Here is a 16,186-nt window from a genome sequence, read left to right on the forward strand (position 1 = left end):
CGGAAGAGGGTCCTTCTGCATCCTGGGTTGGAGAAAGTTGACCTAAAGAAACATGGAATAGCGGCCCTGAAACATTTTCCTATAATTTCACCTGGGTCATCATTTCTGTAGATACCGAGTGAGTTTCTCAGCATTACAAAATGCGGCTCTAACTGGAAGAGAAGAGAAATTTACCCCGGCTCAGTGGCTGCTGTTGGAACGAACACGAGGTGAAAGTCCCTTCAAATTTAACCTAATTTTAACTACCTTTCCGCAGCGTCAGATGTACAATCTGATAAGATTAATCATAAATGCCTTATTCAAATCCTTATAATCCGTTTTTAAAATCGGGGTTGATTACGAAGACTTAGTATTAGCTATTTTTAGTGTAATTTAACCCAAAATGGATGCTCACGAGTCCCTTAGTACGCCTGTTTTAATGTGGGACAGCTAATGTTAAATTGTTAACCAAGGCATAAATTGCATTTAATCAAAGCTACCGTGGATCAGGTGGATGCCGAAGTTACTGTTAGGTTTTAGGCTTTTATATAAAAATGTAAAAGTCTCCTAGTATTGTGTGTGTAGTTTTGTAAAACTACAGAACGCCTAATTTGATAGAAAATGTAAATGAAATGTGGCAGTGTGTTTTTTTTCCCCCCTACACATTAATATTAAATTTTTTAAAAATAATAACACAATTTGATAAAACAAAAATATATTTTTATTGTTCTGTAAAGGCAATTAAAAAATTCTGATATATTTAAATGGAAAAGTAAAGAATATTTTTATTTTGAATTAAAGAACAGTTAATGTGGCTTATCATTGCAATATTAAATGTCAGTATAGTTGGGTTAAACAACCACATCAACTTCATCTCTATTGTTTTCCCTATCCCTGCCTTTTTCTACAGGATGGCTTTTCCCTATGTGCGACTGTGTCCCCGGCACATGAGAGCAGGCCTTCAAGTCTGTTGGTATGCAACACTCAGCAAAGCATCCAGACCCCAGGAGAAGAGTGGCAGTGATCCGGTCTTCCAGTATGTCGGCCAGCACAAAAAGCCAACCCATAAAGTGTTTGTCTGGGGCTTCAGCTTCACTGGTGCACTTGGCATCCCTACCTTTGTAGTCCCAGACAGCGGCAGGAAGAAGCCCCGCAAATACCAGCTTACTCCTTACCGCCTGGAGACTGCAGAACAGGTAAAATCGGCCGGCAGTATGAGTCTTATGGGCTGAGCTTCTAAAGATTTAGTAATTGTTATTTAGGTGTAACTTCATAAAATATCAGTCAAATCAGGTAAACTGCTGCTGCCAGTCATACCCATGTCAACAAACCATTTTATGTCTTAAGAGAGCTTTGTAAAGCTGAACTTGCTTTCTGCTGCTGCTGTTGCAGATCTCCTCTGCTGCCTGTGGTTACGGTTTCACTCTCATCGCGTCTCCATCCAAAGATGTGACCAAATTGTGGGGCATGGGCCTGAACAAAGATTCTCAGTTGGGCTTTCAGCGCACTCAGCACGACCGCCGTAAGACAGAAACTATTTATTTCTTTAAAGACAGTTTGAAGAACATTGGATGTGAAAGAAGAATGGCTATTGGACCCATCAGGTGATGGAGATGCTATACATTGTCTATATAAATAAGATGACCATCTGTAGCTGGTACGTTACTGTGTGAAGTCTTGTTTGAAGTTTCTTTTTTGGTAAGGATATATGTACAAGACAATACATGTGAACTGCATAGCAAGGAGGGACATAGCTTCTGGGCCTGTAAACTAGAGCCAATGCCAGAGTGCCTTAAACCAGCATTCTTTCTAATGGCCAGCAGGGGGCAACTGCTGTCTGCAAAAAGAAGCAGAGAGACAAGTAAAGAAGTACCCCAGAAATTAGGATAACTTTTACACAACTAAGGTCTGCAGTTAAGACAAATGCTGGAGGTTAAATTTTGGGGTTGTACTGGGTCACATGATCCATGTGCTTAGTAGAAACTCTTCTAATGAGTTTGTGGTCTCAATCACTAGTTCCAAGACTTACTGAATAAAGCATGGTGTTCATTTTGTAAATTATGTTTCCCATGAGAGCCACCAAAGACTTTCTGGCTTCAACAGTTTTGCTTCTCAGTCACTGAAAGCTGCCAGAAATCAATTGAATGCTCCCACTGATTTCCAAAGAGAGGCTGTCTTGAGCAAGGGAGTTCTGGTATCTAGGGATCTCATGCATAATTGTGACAGGTGGAGCTTGCGTTGGTATCGGACTGTTGTGGTAAAGGGATAGCTCTACTTGAAGGGGAGGCGTTCGATGTACCCATCCATCTACGTCCCAACCCTCACCCATGAATGTAAGCAGCCAAAATGAGTTTCCTCCATAGGCTGGCTGGGCTCTTTAGTCATAGTTTGAGGAGCTCTGATGTTTGGAGGGATCCCTGAATAGAGCCGCTACTCCTGCGTGTTCATTAGGAAGCCTCATGGAGGAAAAGTTGATCATTGCAGTGAATTGCAACAAAGTTATTAACAGGAAAGTAACGGGTAATAAAAGCTATCCTACCATGCCTGTGATAAGAGCGTCAGCAAAGAGGAGGCTTTTTAAAGATGTCTTTGCTTCTGTTTTCAATATCTTCTACTCCTGCTAATATATCGGGTCGATCTGAATGGCGAATACTGCAGTAAGTACCCACGCCCTCTTTAACAGTGACGTCACTGTTTTTACGTTATAAGACCATTGCAGCGACCATAATCGGCTCTCTAGGGTTACATTTGTGAGTCAAAGCTGCCAAGTGGCTGTAATGTGTAATTTGGAAAACTAAAGTGGTAACCTGCCATAAACTATATCCATCCTTTATATATCTACAAGGGTATATATCTATCCCATATAGTCTATGGGATAGAGCTGAGGAGTGGTCTTGTTGTGTTAGCACGGGGATATGTTGTGAGTGTGTGTTTCTTCCATGTGTCACATTCCATATCACAGTGTTTCTCTAACAAGTTTATATTAATATTACTTAAGGAGCATCACTGCTATTTGTTCATGTGTCGTCTCGCCCTGTTTGTGTAGATAAGAGCTACGACTACGTGTTGGAGCCGTCCCCGGTGGCCCTGCCTCTCGTTGAGCCTCTGCAGACCAGAGTGGTTCAGGTTGCATGTGGCCGGGCTCACTCTCTGGTCCTCACTGACCGAGAGGGAGGTAAGAGACGCACACCTTCCGCACCAGCCTAAATCCAAACCCACAAAAAGCTGCGGAGCATGTCGCCCCCCCCTGTAGAAACCTTTCAGCCACCTGTCACACCATGTGTCCTTTTACATCATCCACCCACCGCCAACCAAAAATGAATCATTATCAGGCAGCTGTTACAGCTCATGCAGAAAGCTCATTAAGGTCTTCTGGTACATTCAGTAAATTAGCAGACCGATGTTCCAACAAGCGTTTTACTTCATTCAAATCCTAATTTGTGAAAAGGCTTTTCGCCACTTTTGGTTGCCAGCCAGAATCTTTTCTGTTTTTTAATTTAAATGGGCTTTTATTGTGTTTTGCTAAATTGCAGAGTGCTTTGTTGTGATGTTGTTTTAACTGGTGGTAATTTGCTGGTAAACATTTACTCCCAAGATTTGTGAGGCTAGTTTCTGACAAAAGAAAGATGTGTCTCGGCTAACACACAGTGCGATCTACTGCGGTGCGCTGTTTTAAAGGGTACTGCAGCTGATATTTTAGATTTTTCTGATATGAGTATTTATGCAGTTATCTAAATTACTTGTATTTTAAGTGGCCACCAAGTCATAAAAACAGCATGTATAAAATCATCTTGCAGGTTATGTTTCTGCTGTCCTTGATATCGCCTGTGTGACCAAAGCCTGGTGCACCTGTTTGCAGAGCATACAGAGCGTTTAATTCTGCAGCTGAAGTTAGCCAAACAGCTGTTCTGTTAAACTCAAACTATCTCTTTTTTAAACCTTAGTTTAAACAACATAGCAGATTGTTGTTGCTACTAAATGTAATCAAAGTATTAAAGTCAATAATCTTACATCTTTTCATGACATGTCCTGCAGAGTCCGTTAAAGCTTTTAAAAACAACTTTATCTAAAACACTTTGAGCTTCTCAGGTGTTTCTTTTTTATTTGAGAATCAGTTTTTATTGAGGTAGAGTGGGACACATGCAATATATTGTTATGTAATATCATGTCTAAAATTTAAAAAATGAGTAATTCATTTACACAAAAGTGACAAAAATTGGATAATTGTTTTATAAATGTTAATAAATTAAACAATTAAATTCAAAACAATTTTATTTGTATAGTGCTGAATCACATCAACAGTCACCTCACAAGGTGGTTTATGTTGTATAGTAAAAACACTACAATAATACAGAGAAAATCCCAACATTCAGTGTCCCTGTTTGAGCAAGCACTTGGTGACAGTGGGAAGGAAAAACTCCCGTTTAACAGGAAGATGCTTCCGGTAGAACCAGGCTCAGGGAGGGGCGGCCGTCTGCTGTGACTGGTTAGGGGTGAGGGGAGGGAACAAAAGATACACTGTGGAAGAGAGCCAGAGATGAATAATAACTGATTAAATTAAACTAGTCTTAATCATTAATATGACTTTACACGATGCGTTCTCGCACCCTCACACTCCTCTCTCTGTTCTGTCCTTTTCTCTAGTTTTCAGTATGGGCAACAACGCCTATGGCCAGTGTGGAAGGCGGATAGTTGAAGATGAAGTCTACAGGTTTGTCTTTCTGTATTCTGCTGTTGGTGAAATACACCAGCAATTTTCTGATGTCACAGAGAAACCAGCAGGTTTCGGCAATTTCATCTGGAAGCGTCTTTGGTCTCTATTGAAGCTTTTATTTTGGAAATCATATGAGACCGCCTTTTCGATTGAAGCCTATCCCAGGTGTCACAGGGCGAGAGGCTGTTTATCCTGCACAGGTCTCCAGTCTATAGCAGGGCTAACACAGGAAGACAAACAATCATTCAGACTCACATTCACACCTATGGCTAATTTAGAATCAGTCTGTAACAGTACATGCATGGAGGAGCCACACAGGCCAGGGGAGGGCATGTAGGCTCCCCACATTAACCTGATAGCTTTTTCTGCTATAGCTGTAACTTATAGTTATAGTTTTCAAATGTATGTAGAAAACTGAAAATGTCACCTTGGGCTGTGACCCTCGCTTTGGAAATCACTGCTCTATCGAAAACTCCCATGGCTCTTTGCCTTGGTTACACATGCTGGCGGGAGGTTAAAGGAAGGCTGGCATGCTGCTGCGATCTCCTGGAGGCACTGCTATGCTTGGGTGATGAATCTGTCATTTCTCTTTCTTGCGTTTCAACAGTGGCAGTCACATCATTCACAAGATAGAGGGCTTCAGCAGCAGGGTCATCCAGGTGAGTGCAGGCTGTGTCTGAGCAGTGATGACAGATGGTTTTTCTATGTCTTATTTCCCTCTCTTTCCAAACATTTGGTTGCTTCACATCCTGTCCAGATCCAGATTATTTTAAGCATGCTAACACCTGCCCAGTACGCGTATTAAAATGTCATTTGGTGCTGTTGCTACACTAATCACCTCCTCTCAGAAGTCCATTCATTAAATTAGTCTTTTTTTTCATGAGGTCGTTACTTGAATCTTATCTTTCCTGATGGATTAATTGAGCATTTGGCTTGATGTGACACCAACCACTGTGAAGTTAATGTGTGTTTTATTACTTTTTCCAGGTGGCATGTGGGCAGGACCACAGCCTTTTCCTCACAGAGACAGGAAAGGTGTTCGCCTGTGGATGGGGTGCAGATGGACAGACGGGTCAGTGCGCGTCGCATGTCATGAAACTCGGCATCCACTAACCTTGAACACCAAAAAATATAAAGACAAAAAAGTAATCTTTACTACAGTGGACATTTCTGTTTCAGTAGAGTGGATTTTAACATATAACATTAACAGCGATGTGTTCATACAGTTTAGTATATCAAAACAAAATTATTGCCAAGTTTCTCTTTTTCTTGGGGGGGGGGTGTATACCACTGATAATGATACCAATGCTAGCTGGTATACAGTTATCTGCTTTTTAGGCACTTCAGGTAAAACCTGCTGGAGCCAACTTCAATCTCTGATTGTTTTTGAAGTTTTAGAGTTATAATTGGCCCCTGCCGTTTTGTTTCTAGGGAGCCAGAAAAGCCCTCATGTGGTTGAAAGGGTGGAACGTCAAGTTACCTGCTAATGATAGCCAGCTTATGACATTGGCTGATTAACAAGCTGCATCCATAAAAGTACAAGTGGCTACTTAAAGCTAAATAACAGGCTAACAAAACAGAAATAAGTTCACCAAAAACTGAAGCACAGACTTACTGGATGATTTGTACCACCTAGCCAGCCTCTAGTAGCCATCAGATGAACTCCACGTTGGCATTGATTTTAAGCCCTGGTTGCTGCTAAATAACTTTTATTTGTAAGATTTTCACTTTTAATAATTTTCTGGAGACATTTGCTGACTGCAGCATCTCATATTCCAGGGCTGGGGCACCACAACATCAGTTCCAGTCCGGTGGAGGTGGGAGGAGATCTAGCTGGGGTGGAAGTGCAGCAGATCAGTACATATGGGGACTGCAGCCTGGCTGTTTCCAAAGATGGGCAGCTGTATGGATGGGGCAACTCTGAATACAGGCAGCTGGCCTTTGTCACACAGGCTACACAGGTGAGGGGAACTGATGGTGCCTGAACAGGGCCCGCTCATGTGGCTGGTTGAAGCCTCTGCCTGGTTCCATTTCCACCTGTCACTCATCTGTCCACACCGTGGAGCAAAGCAGCTCACTTTACTGTAGCCACTATTTTTTTCTTTCTTTTTTTACATTTTTTAGAACTGAACTGAAGAACAAATTTCAGAGAAATTTGTTGTTAAAGGTTCATAAGATTGTGCCGACAAATAGTCCTAATATAAGGCCGTCCTGTTGAGCACTGCGGGTGATCAGGATTCATAGAGTCCAGTAAAAAGGAAAAAGTTCACAGTGTGATGAATTATATCCTGTAGACTTCGAATCAAACAATCATCAGATGAAAGCCTAAAAAGTTCAACAGTGCCAGAAATGACGTTATTAGAGCCACTAAACTATGAAAACATTGGCATAGAGGAGTCTGACTACACGAGACGGGCAGAGATTGACGTGACTTTAATGCACAAACTGGTCTGTGATTTGTCTGAGGGTCTGTCCCCACACATGCTCTTTCTGGCTGTTCCAAGTTGAGCTTAAATCCAAAGATGATCATGCTTTTGCCATCAGATGATGGTTGTCTTAAAAAAAACTTGCAGAATTAAGCTTTATCTCCTTTTATCGCTACTAAAGACACATTTCTATAGATTTGTGTTCAGTTTTCTTGTGTGTGTTTTTTCTCTGATAAATTGCTTGATAGCTTTTTTTACTATTCACTCGCTGGGCCCACGTCCTCATTTGAGGTTTGACAGTGTTTTAGTAGATAAAGGTGAATGACTTGGACATGAATTTAGCTGCGGTTTGGTGGAAGGCCTTGAATGGGACTGGCAGCGACTCCCTGGCCTTGCAGATCCCCATTTACTAAAAATAAGCAAAGAAGTTAAAGAATTAAAAAGGGGAGGGAGGGTGAGGCATGTAAACAAGAACAAACACCTTGTAGAACTGGGGGAATATATATAGATGAGAACCAGACGGAGCTTGTTTGGAGGTCTGGTCCCGCTCCTGAAATTCAGATACTTTTTCTCCATTAACTATGCTGACCATTAACTTTTACCTTTCATTTACTGAGTGTCTCTTCTGCATGTCTTATCCTGACCTAATGTCTGGCTTTCTGTTTTGAATTTAGTAATCTGCTTTTGTTTGCTGTTAAAACACTTTGTAAACCTGCATTTTTAAAGATGCTGTGTGTCACAAAGACTGAATTAATGTGCATTAATGTGAAGCTAAGCAGTTAACTCATTGCATTACATTACATTGCACTATGAAGCTGTTTTTCCATCAGCTGTTGAGCCCATCAGCTCTGAACTTTCCTAGATGTTCCCCAAAGAGCCTCGAGTGAGAACGCAACTTTCCACCGCAGTTAAATTGGACATTAAACGTCCTTTGACTTGCCATCTTCTTAGTACACAGTCTGAGAGATGTCAGATTAAGCCCATGTGAGAATACAGCAGGTTGTCTATTACCGGCTGGAGAACGATTCTGAGTCCTCCCTCCTGCACATTTTACACATGAAGCACTCTTTTCTAAATCGCAGGAAGTAATTTCAGTAGAGAGAGGACTCTGACGCAGGCTGTCTTGTCTTCTGCCTGTAAGAAATGTCAGCCTTACGCACAGTCTCCACTTGATTCTCAAAGCGTCGTCCAAAGTTGAGTATTTATGTGTAAATGCTACCTTTACTGCATGCTGCAGTTTGAATGCAGAACTTTTGCCTCTAACTGAAACTGTTTTTAGTCCTTAGATGTCCTCAGATGTCTAATCTCTTAGTAAATGATTTCAGGAACATATTTTCAATCAGATGTATAAAATTAGGACCAAAAGGAACTTGTAGAAGTTGACTTATTGCCTTTAATGATTTGTTCATAATTCTTGGATGAGGCCAAGGCTTTGGAGGAAAAGACAGAAAGGACGTTGCAGAGAGACCAAACTCAACGTTTACTCGATTATTCATATAGATATATCTTTTATTCATTTTTCTTTTGTTTATTTTTCAGATGAACTCTCCTCGTCATCTCCCTCTGAAAGGCTGCGGAAAGGTGGTTCAGGCAGCGTGTGGAGGCACACAGGTGGCCATACTCAACGGTCAGTTCACACAATCAAACAGAAAAAATAACAAAAGCGGACGATTTGTGTCGGAAAAGTTTCCTTTACACTGTCTGGCTTGTAGGATTAAAAATGCATTTTCTAGTTTGAGTCTAGAGCAGTCGCTCCACACGTGGCCTCTCGGTGGCATCGCTCAGCACAGTTTTGGATGTCTGGCTTCCAGTTTGTTCCTATCATGTCTGGCTTGTTTGTTCGTTTACCTTTTTGACGTGGTGGCAGACTGTGACTAACTGTTTCAGGTAAACATCAGTGTACCGTGCTAAAACTGAGCTTTTACTCATCCTTGGAGCGGTGGGTGGTTTGTTTCCGTCAATGTTGAGTCAACCGGCAGGCTGATTTCCAATAAATTCATCCTGACTGAGTGACACATTTCTGGTCCTATTTTTAGACATTTTTGGGGAAAAGTAGCTTCCTTCCACTTTTACTCAATCAGACTTGCACATTACATGTTAGATATAACACTCTTCATTACTGGTGATTATGAATGCAGAATGAAAGCTATATAAAACCTTCAGCTGCACATAAGTGATGATACTTTAACACGGGATCAGTATTACCCTAGGACCTCTAATCATGTGTAATAATTGTGGAGGTTGTTCGTGCTGCCATTTTTTGCCTTACATATTACTCCCAGTAAGGAGGTCCTGTGATCGTATTAACTGTTTAGTCCATTTTCCCATCTTCTATGCTCTACTCCTGAATAAAAAATAACGAGGCTGTGTTGAATATTAGGTTATAAAACTATAAAGTCTTGAAGCATTTTGGGTGAACATTCAGGGGGGTCAAAAGGTAAGATTCCTCTAGCCCGAGGGGACAGATGACATGTACGTTTCATTTAGTCTTTGGTGACTTTTAACATTTATCATGTGGCAGCTTCATAAAATGATGGTTAGGGTTTATGTGAATAAAGGCAGCTCTTATTTAAAAATGTTTAGTATCAGTGTCCACTGCTGCAATACTACTAATAATAACCAGCTTGCTGTCTTCATCAGTCATGTTTTTGGTTCGTTGCTGTTGAGAAGAATCTGTTGCTATCTGTACCATTTCAGCCCTGCACACAGGACAGTAATCCTAACAGTGACCCGCTGACGGTGAGATGTCAGTAAATTCAAATAAAGTGGATACATTTAAAATAAATTACAAAAAACAGATATTGGGTGGTTGGGTGTGAACTTCCTGGACTTTTTAGTCAAATAATATTTTTGCTGTATAGAAGAGAGTACTGGGTCAGCTACACATTACGTCTGCAGGAGCTCCTCGATCATGGAGACCTATGCCATGAAGCTCGGTGACAGTTTTTGTGCTGATGTTAATGCCAGAGGTGGTTTGGACCTCTGCAGCAAAGCGTTGGAGACTTTTACGCACTCTGCGCTTCAGCACTCAGTGACCTCGCTCTGTAACTATGTTGCTAATTTGTGATAATGCCGCTTATGGACTGAGGACCAGGAGGGAAGAAACTCCAAAGACTGACCTGTAACAGTTACAGGACTACGCTTGCGTTCAGAGAGCTCTTTAGAACGAGCCGTTCTGTCAGACAGTTGTAAAAGAACGGCTCGTAGTTTTGTGATATGTGTAGCTTTTTCTTCTTGTCGAGCTCTAAAGTCCGGTATTTGTGTGTCTTACCAGACAAAGGAGAGGTGTTTGTGTGGGGCTATGGCATCCTTGGAAAAGGCCCCAAACTGTCAGAGTCTTCGACCCCAGAGATGATTCCCCCGACACTGTTTGGACGGTCTGAGTTTAACCCCTCAGGTGTTGTCTCCAGGATCAGGTGTGGCCTCAGCCATTTTGCTGCAGTGACAGGTATGCGCACAGAAAAGACACAAACTCTCCACGTCAAATCAGCATCACATCTTGACCTGCACAGTGATGCTTCTTTACAATATTCCTGCTTTATTGCTCAGATTTCTGCTTTTTTTTGAGCCCGGAGAAGAAATGGAAGAATAAAACTCGCAGTGCAGTCGTTGCAGTCTCAGGTGCTTAAAAAGAGGCGGACGTGCCCGCTGGGGGAACAGTTTATCGCTGAGTCAGGTGATGTAGTGTGTTTATGGCGCTGAAATGAAAAAGTCTGTCTCGTCTTGTTTTTGTCGCTGAAACACTGGACTGGAAACATCTTTTGTCAGGTTTTATTAGTCCGAGGCTGAGGCTGTAACCAGCCAACGCCACTAAAACTTCAGACTGAGTTGTTCTCGTTTCCTAAAAGCATTCATTGTTTTTTGGAGTTTAGTGAGTAAAAGGGTAACTTGAAGTTATTGTAGGGAGGACCAACTGCATTTGTGAAAAGAGACGTTAAGACTCCAGACGGAGCTGCGCAAAGCTGAGTGAATAAATCTAATGAATCAAAGAGGTGAGGCCACCAGCCTGAGATTTCTGAATACGCTGCACTGATCTGACCATTGTCAGCCTGACCTTTATGACTGCACTGCTGTGTCAGAAAGGTGCTCTCTTAATCCAGAAGGAAGTCTTTAACACCAGAAAAACAAGCACAGTGGCTCAGTGGTTAGCCGCTCCCTCAGAGCATAAAGGTCCTGTGTTTGATTCCACAGAGAAAAGCCCGGGGTGGTAGTTCGATCTTAAGTGTGTATATAAATAACACTGTTAGAATGTAACATAGGGAGGGACTAACAGTAAGTAGGTCTTGATAAGTATTAACTTCTACCTACTCTCTTTTGGTCTTGAGACCAAAACAAGCAGTATAACAATACAGCTCAGTGTTTCTACTTCGTAAAGCCTTCGTGCTACTGGAATCGAACAAACCCATCAGCACGACTCTTTAGGCTCACACTTTAGGAAACATATGAAGCACTGGGAGCTCATTAGCCAGACTTTGCTTCATAACTGAAGCGCAGAAATTTTCCCTTAATTTACAGAAATTGTAAACAAAGCAGAAAAGTTTAAATAGTGAAGAAAAACAGGAAGATTTCTTTCTTTTTTCCTTTTAATTGAATACTGCCAATAAAAGATGATCAATGTGTTACTGACTTCCTTTGGTGTATTAGAGGCTACAGGTGACGTCTTCCTCTTCTGGAGTTTTCACAAACCATCCAGAGGTCTGAATGCTTTGGATAAATTCTCCAAAACTGACCGAAGTGCTCGCTAAGAACTAGTAACTGCCTTTTAATAAATTCAGGGCCCGTTACGCTCTGATTTCAGCTCTACCTTTGGTGCTTCAGTTCATCTTCTGGTTCAAACATTCTGATCGGATGCGTTTGAAGAGTAGGTGGAAAGGGCCTGAACTGTGTAGCTGAGACGAGCACATTCAGGGTGTCCACGGTTCATTAGCTGAAGTTGAATATCAAGGATATGTTTGGGACAAACCTCTTTCTCATCTGTGGATATTGCATCATCGGTGGCTTGTGTGTAACCTTTTAATGTAGTTTTTCTATCTTGAAGCATTGGCAGTGCAGATATCGTTGGTGTTCGTGTTTATGTCTTCGTTGCATTTGCTGCTATGTTGCTGGGTTTTTGTTTGTTTTTGTTTTTTGTTTTTTTACTGGGAAGCAATGCAGGAATCTGCATCATCAACCATGTGCACAAAGTCTATTTTTTCTTAATCTATATTCTATTTTATTTGGTATGTCTTTATTATTGTGCAGTACTTTGGTCAACAACTGTTGTTTTTAAAAGTGCTATATAAATGAATAAACTTGAAACTTGTTATTACATTACTGCTCCATGCTTCATCCTTCTAATCTGTGGTCACAGCTTACTGATATTTATTTTATTATTATTTATTTAAATGTCTGCTTCTCAGATCGGGGTGAGCTCTTCGTGTGGGGGAAGAATGTGAGGGGTTGTTTGGGCATCGGGAAGAAAGACGACCAGTACTTCCCGTGGCGGGTAAGACACTGATTCAGTATTAGTCATCCAAACAAAGAGAAAACCATGCAGCTGAGCGTCTATTTTTGACCCACTTCTTCTTCCTTTGGATCAAAATAAATGCGTTTTCCATATACTTGTGTCATCTGTATTCTGGGGAAAATTTTGTGTGCTTTAAGTAGAAAAAAGTACGGTTGTCTGTGTGTGAAGGTGTTATAAAATATTCGCTACCTGTATGTGCCCTGTTGAGATTTTCAATTTAAGTCTGCAGACTTCTATCAGCACGTCCTCTCAAGACATTTTAACAGGATTGTGTAGAGCTCACACTTCTTGTCAGTGTTGCACATTGTGAAATCCTGGGTCACGTACAAAAGAAAGAACATAAATAAACCCTCTGTCCTCGCTGTATGTGCAGTAAAAGCACAGAAACTGCACGTCTTCCTTCCTTACTTCCTTCCATTTTATGTTGTTGTTGACTTCCTTCTTGTGGGTTATTTTTCCACCTCAGGTGACTGTACCAGGCCAAGTGGTGGATGTAGCGTGTGGCGTTGACCACATGGTGGCGCTGGCGAAGTCCCTCCTGTGAGCCTCCTGTCCTCACCAGCGGTGGATTAAGCCTGGATGTTTGGGCCGAGGCCTCCCGCTGACCCCCGGCTGCCCCGGAGAGCCGACTGGAGGCTCGGTGTGGAGCCGCGAAGCCAGCTGCTCTCCACAGGCGGTGGACCCGGTCACGCGCTGACGTCAGCGGAGGGCAGAGCGGATGATTGCGCAGCAAACTTCCACTGACACTGCTCACTTTATTCTTTATTCTTAAGGTCATGTGGGAAAGACATCCAAGCCTCATTTTATCACAACTAGAGCTCAAACGAGTCGTCAGTTAATTGATTTTTCAGTGATGCTGTGGTGGGAAAAACGGTGAATCTTTCTGTGAAAATTTGCTGTTTTTAAGAATATACTGAACATATTTGGCTTCTGGATAAAACGAGACATTGGATGTGGTCACTGTGGACTAAAAACTGAACTTTTATAGGCTAAACAGCTCTTCTGCACACAGAGTGATTATAAAAATAAACTTTAGCTGCAGCTGTATTCCTATTATTTTGTCCTTGTCACTCGTGTTCTCACCAGCTTCGATGTGGTTCTAACTTTAATTTTCTCTCACGTGTGACTCATTTTCTGCCACGCTGGAGAAACAACAGGCCGGTGAAGCGCGCCATCGACAGACTCGTACGGTTTGGGTTTATTTCAAACATTATGCAGCAGCGCTTTAAATCTCTGCGGCACGATAAAATATTTGTAAAACACTGCAGCTGTTGAAAAACCAATGACAGCAAAACAATCCACAGAAATGATTATCTCCCTGCCAACTGCAAATAGAGGTGAAGGCACTCAGCCCGAGGGAGAAAACAGGTTTCGAGGAATCAATTTTACAACCCGAGCTCCCGTGTCATCGGTCGCGCCCGCACGTTCTGCATACGCAAGCAGCGAAAATCTACAGCAACTACAATCGTGTCGCGCTGACAGGGTGAGAGGATGCTGATTGTAGGAGTGTTGGGGCTGAAAAGTGGCTGCTGATGGCTGTAAAATGAAATAAGAGGAACAATTTGCTTAGTTGTGTCTGCTTTTCCCGTGAAAATCACTGAATGGCAAAGAAGCGATTGGCTTTTTATATCCTAAATCAAAATAAATTCATTTTTAAATAAATGTACACATCAGTTTTTTGTTGATGTATTAGACTTAAAAAACCTCTTCATTTCTGATAACTTCTATGCAAATTTCTTCACAAAAACTCTTCATATTTTTCTCATGTATGAAATGTTACAGTGGTGGTTGCTCATAATAAAAGGCCAGAGTTTTAAATGATGCAGTCTGCATATGTGTAGAGCTTTCCTGGGAGCTTTTTTCCTATTCTTAGAGGTCGTGGAGAGGCAGCCTTGTCATGCGGTTTATGGTTTGACCCTTCTTGACCACTGGGGCCTTTCTATGTAGAGTTTGCGTGTTCTTCCTGTCCCTGTGTGGGTTTCCTCTTGCAGACCGAACGCATGCTTCTTAGGACAATTGGCGATTCTAAAATTGACCAAAGTGTGGACGTGAGAGTAAGCGGTTGTCTTTTTGTTAGCCCTGTCTTTGTAAAACGCTGGCAACCTGTTCAGGAAGCACCCCACCTCGTGTGTGACAGTTTTATTTGCATTTATATTGCGCCAAATCACAAATAACAGTCACCTTAAAGCGGTTTATATTGTAAGGTAAAGACCCTACAATAATACAGTGGAAACTCCAACAATCATATGACCCCTCCCTATGAGCAAGCGCTTTGACGACAGTGGGAAGGAAAAACTCCCTTTTAATACGAAGAAACCTCCAGCAGAACCAGCCCTGGGGAACGGCAGCAGTCCGCCACGACCAGTTGGGGACAATGGGATGAAGACATACAGCTGCTGCTGGGTAAATAATTCTGCATTAAAACCTATCTTGAGCCTACAGAGTGGCTGATGCTGCGTTTATACTTTGGCTTGGTCTGGCTACATTGCTCTGCAATTTTGCTGGCTAAAGTTGGCAGACGAGTTCCTGTTTTTGAGTTTATCCATCCTTTTTTGGACTGTACTGAATGGATGCAACGTGTGGTTACATTTTTAGGAAGGTGCACGTCAGATGAAGTATCAGTTACAATAAGCGTAAATTTGAAGAAACAAATCCTGTTTGAGATTTGTGACACCAGTGCACTGCATGTCTTCCTTCACTACATCCACAAATCTTCTCTGACTTCCTCTTTTCCTCCTGCCTGGAAGTTTCATCATCACGGTACGAGTCACAAATTGGATGCACTCACAACCTGCTCCTGAAACACACTTTTCAACATGTATGCAGTCTCCCCCATTTAACAATTCATCTATCATATAAACATGTAAGAGTCAGGATAATATTGAAGCTGAAACAGCTGCTTGTTTACTTATAAATGATAAATGCTCCCATGCTGCCTTCCTTCCTACCTCACCCCCATTGCTCCCCCTCTCTGAGCCTGTTTGTCTTTGGTTTCTTCCTGTTTAAAGGGAGTTCTTCCTTCACACAGTCGCCAAGTCCTTGCTCACAGGGGATCGTCTCATTGTTTGGGGTTCTTTCTGATATTGAAGGGTTTAAAAAGTATAATATAAAGGGCACTGTTGTAGTTATTTGGGACTATATAAATAAAATTGAATTGAACACATTTTAAAGGACTGTAATTCCAGCTGGAGGTGGAGATTAATTGGTCCACCTCCAGTTTAGACATTTGTATCAAGTTTGAATCTGCAGAGCTAATAGTTAAAAGGTTTAATTGCTGGAATGTTGACTAATTTAAAAATAAATCTATTACTTAAAGCATAACAGCAATAAAACCCCAGACTCTATGACTATAGACTGTGACTGTGGCTGTATTTCCAACACATGTTCTAGACTAAATTTTGTGTGTTAAAAATGTAATCAAAACAACTGGCAAACTGTGACTAATTTTAATCGTCGTGCAATCTTATCCGTTCACCTGACTATTAAATGGCACATCTTTGTTTTCTATACAGTGAAACAAACTTCGGTTTAGAAAACGGATGAATTGGTAGGAAAGAAAGA

General features: G+C 41.7%; 1 protein-coding gene across 2 annotated transcripts; it reads left to right on the forward strand.

The window, feature by feature from the left end:
- Positions 1–14,430, forward strand: rcc1l (RCC1 like). 2 transcript variants are annotated; one of them, XM_005725407.1, is made up of 12 exons: positions 1–209; positions 890–1,175; positions 1,372–1,501; positions 3,026–3,154; positions 4,624–4,690; positions 5,301–5,352; positions 5,681–5,765; positions 6,473–6,654; positions 8,659–8,746; positions 10,394–10,567; positions 12,519–12,604; positions 13,092–14,430. In XM_005725407.1, exons 2-12 carry the CDS (start codon positions 891–893, stop codon positions 13,167–13,169), a joined length of 1,356 nt encoding a protein of 451 aa, XP_005725464.1. In that variant the 5' UTR covers positions 1–209; position 890; the 3' UTR covers positions 13,170–14,430. The 2 variants fall into 2 exon arrangements, with proteins under 2 accessions (XP_005725464.1, XP_005725465.1); XM_005725408.1 differs by lacking the exons at positions 12,519–12,604; positions 13,092–14,430 and adding an exon at positions 10,669–11,878.
- The last annotated feature ends 1,756 nt before the right edge of the window (positions 14,431–16,186 follow it).

This window comes from Pundamilia nyererei, unplaced genomic scaffold (genome assembly GCF_000239375.1).
Source record: "Pundamilia nyererei isolate P.nyererei 1_Seehausen unplaced genomic scaffold, PunNye1.0 scaffold00015, whole genome shotgun sequence".
NCBI classification, from domain to species: Eukaryota; Metazoa; Chordata; class Actinopteri; order Cichliformes; family Cichlidae; genus Pundamilia; species Pundamilia nyererei.

Coding starts and splice junctions, on each gene's coding strand:
- rcc1l (XM_005725407.1), top strand. CDS start 891: ATGGCTTTTCCCTATGTGCGACTGTGTCCCCGGCACATGAGAGCAGGC. Junction 5,766..6,472: donor GGGTGCAGATGGACAGACGG/GTCAGTGCGCGT, acceptor CTCATATTCCAG/GGCTGGGGCACCACAACATC. Junction 12,605..13,091: donor ACCAGTACTTCCCGTGGCGG/GTAAGACACTGA, acceptor TTTCCACCTCAG/GTGACTGTACCAGGCCAAGT.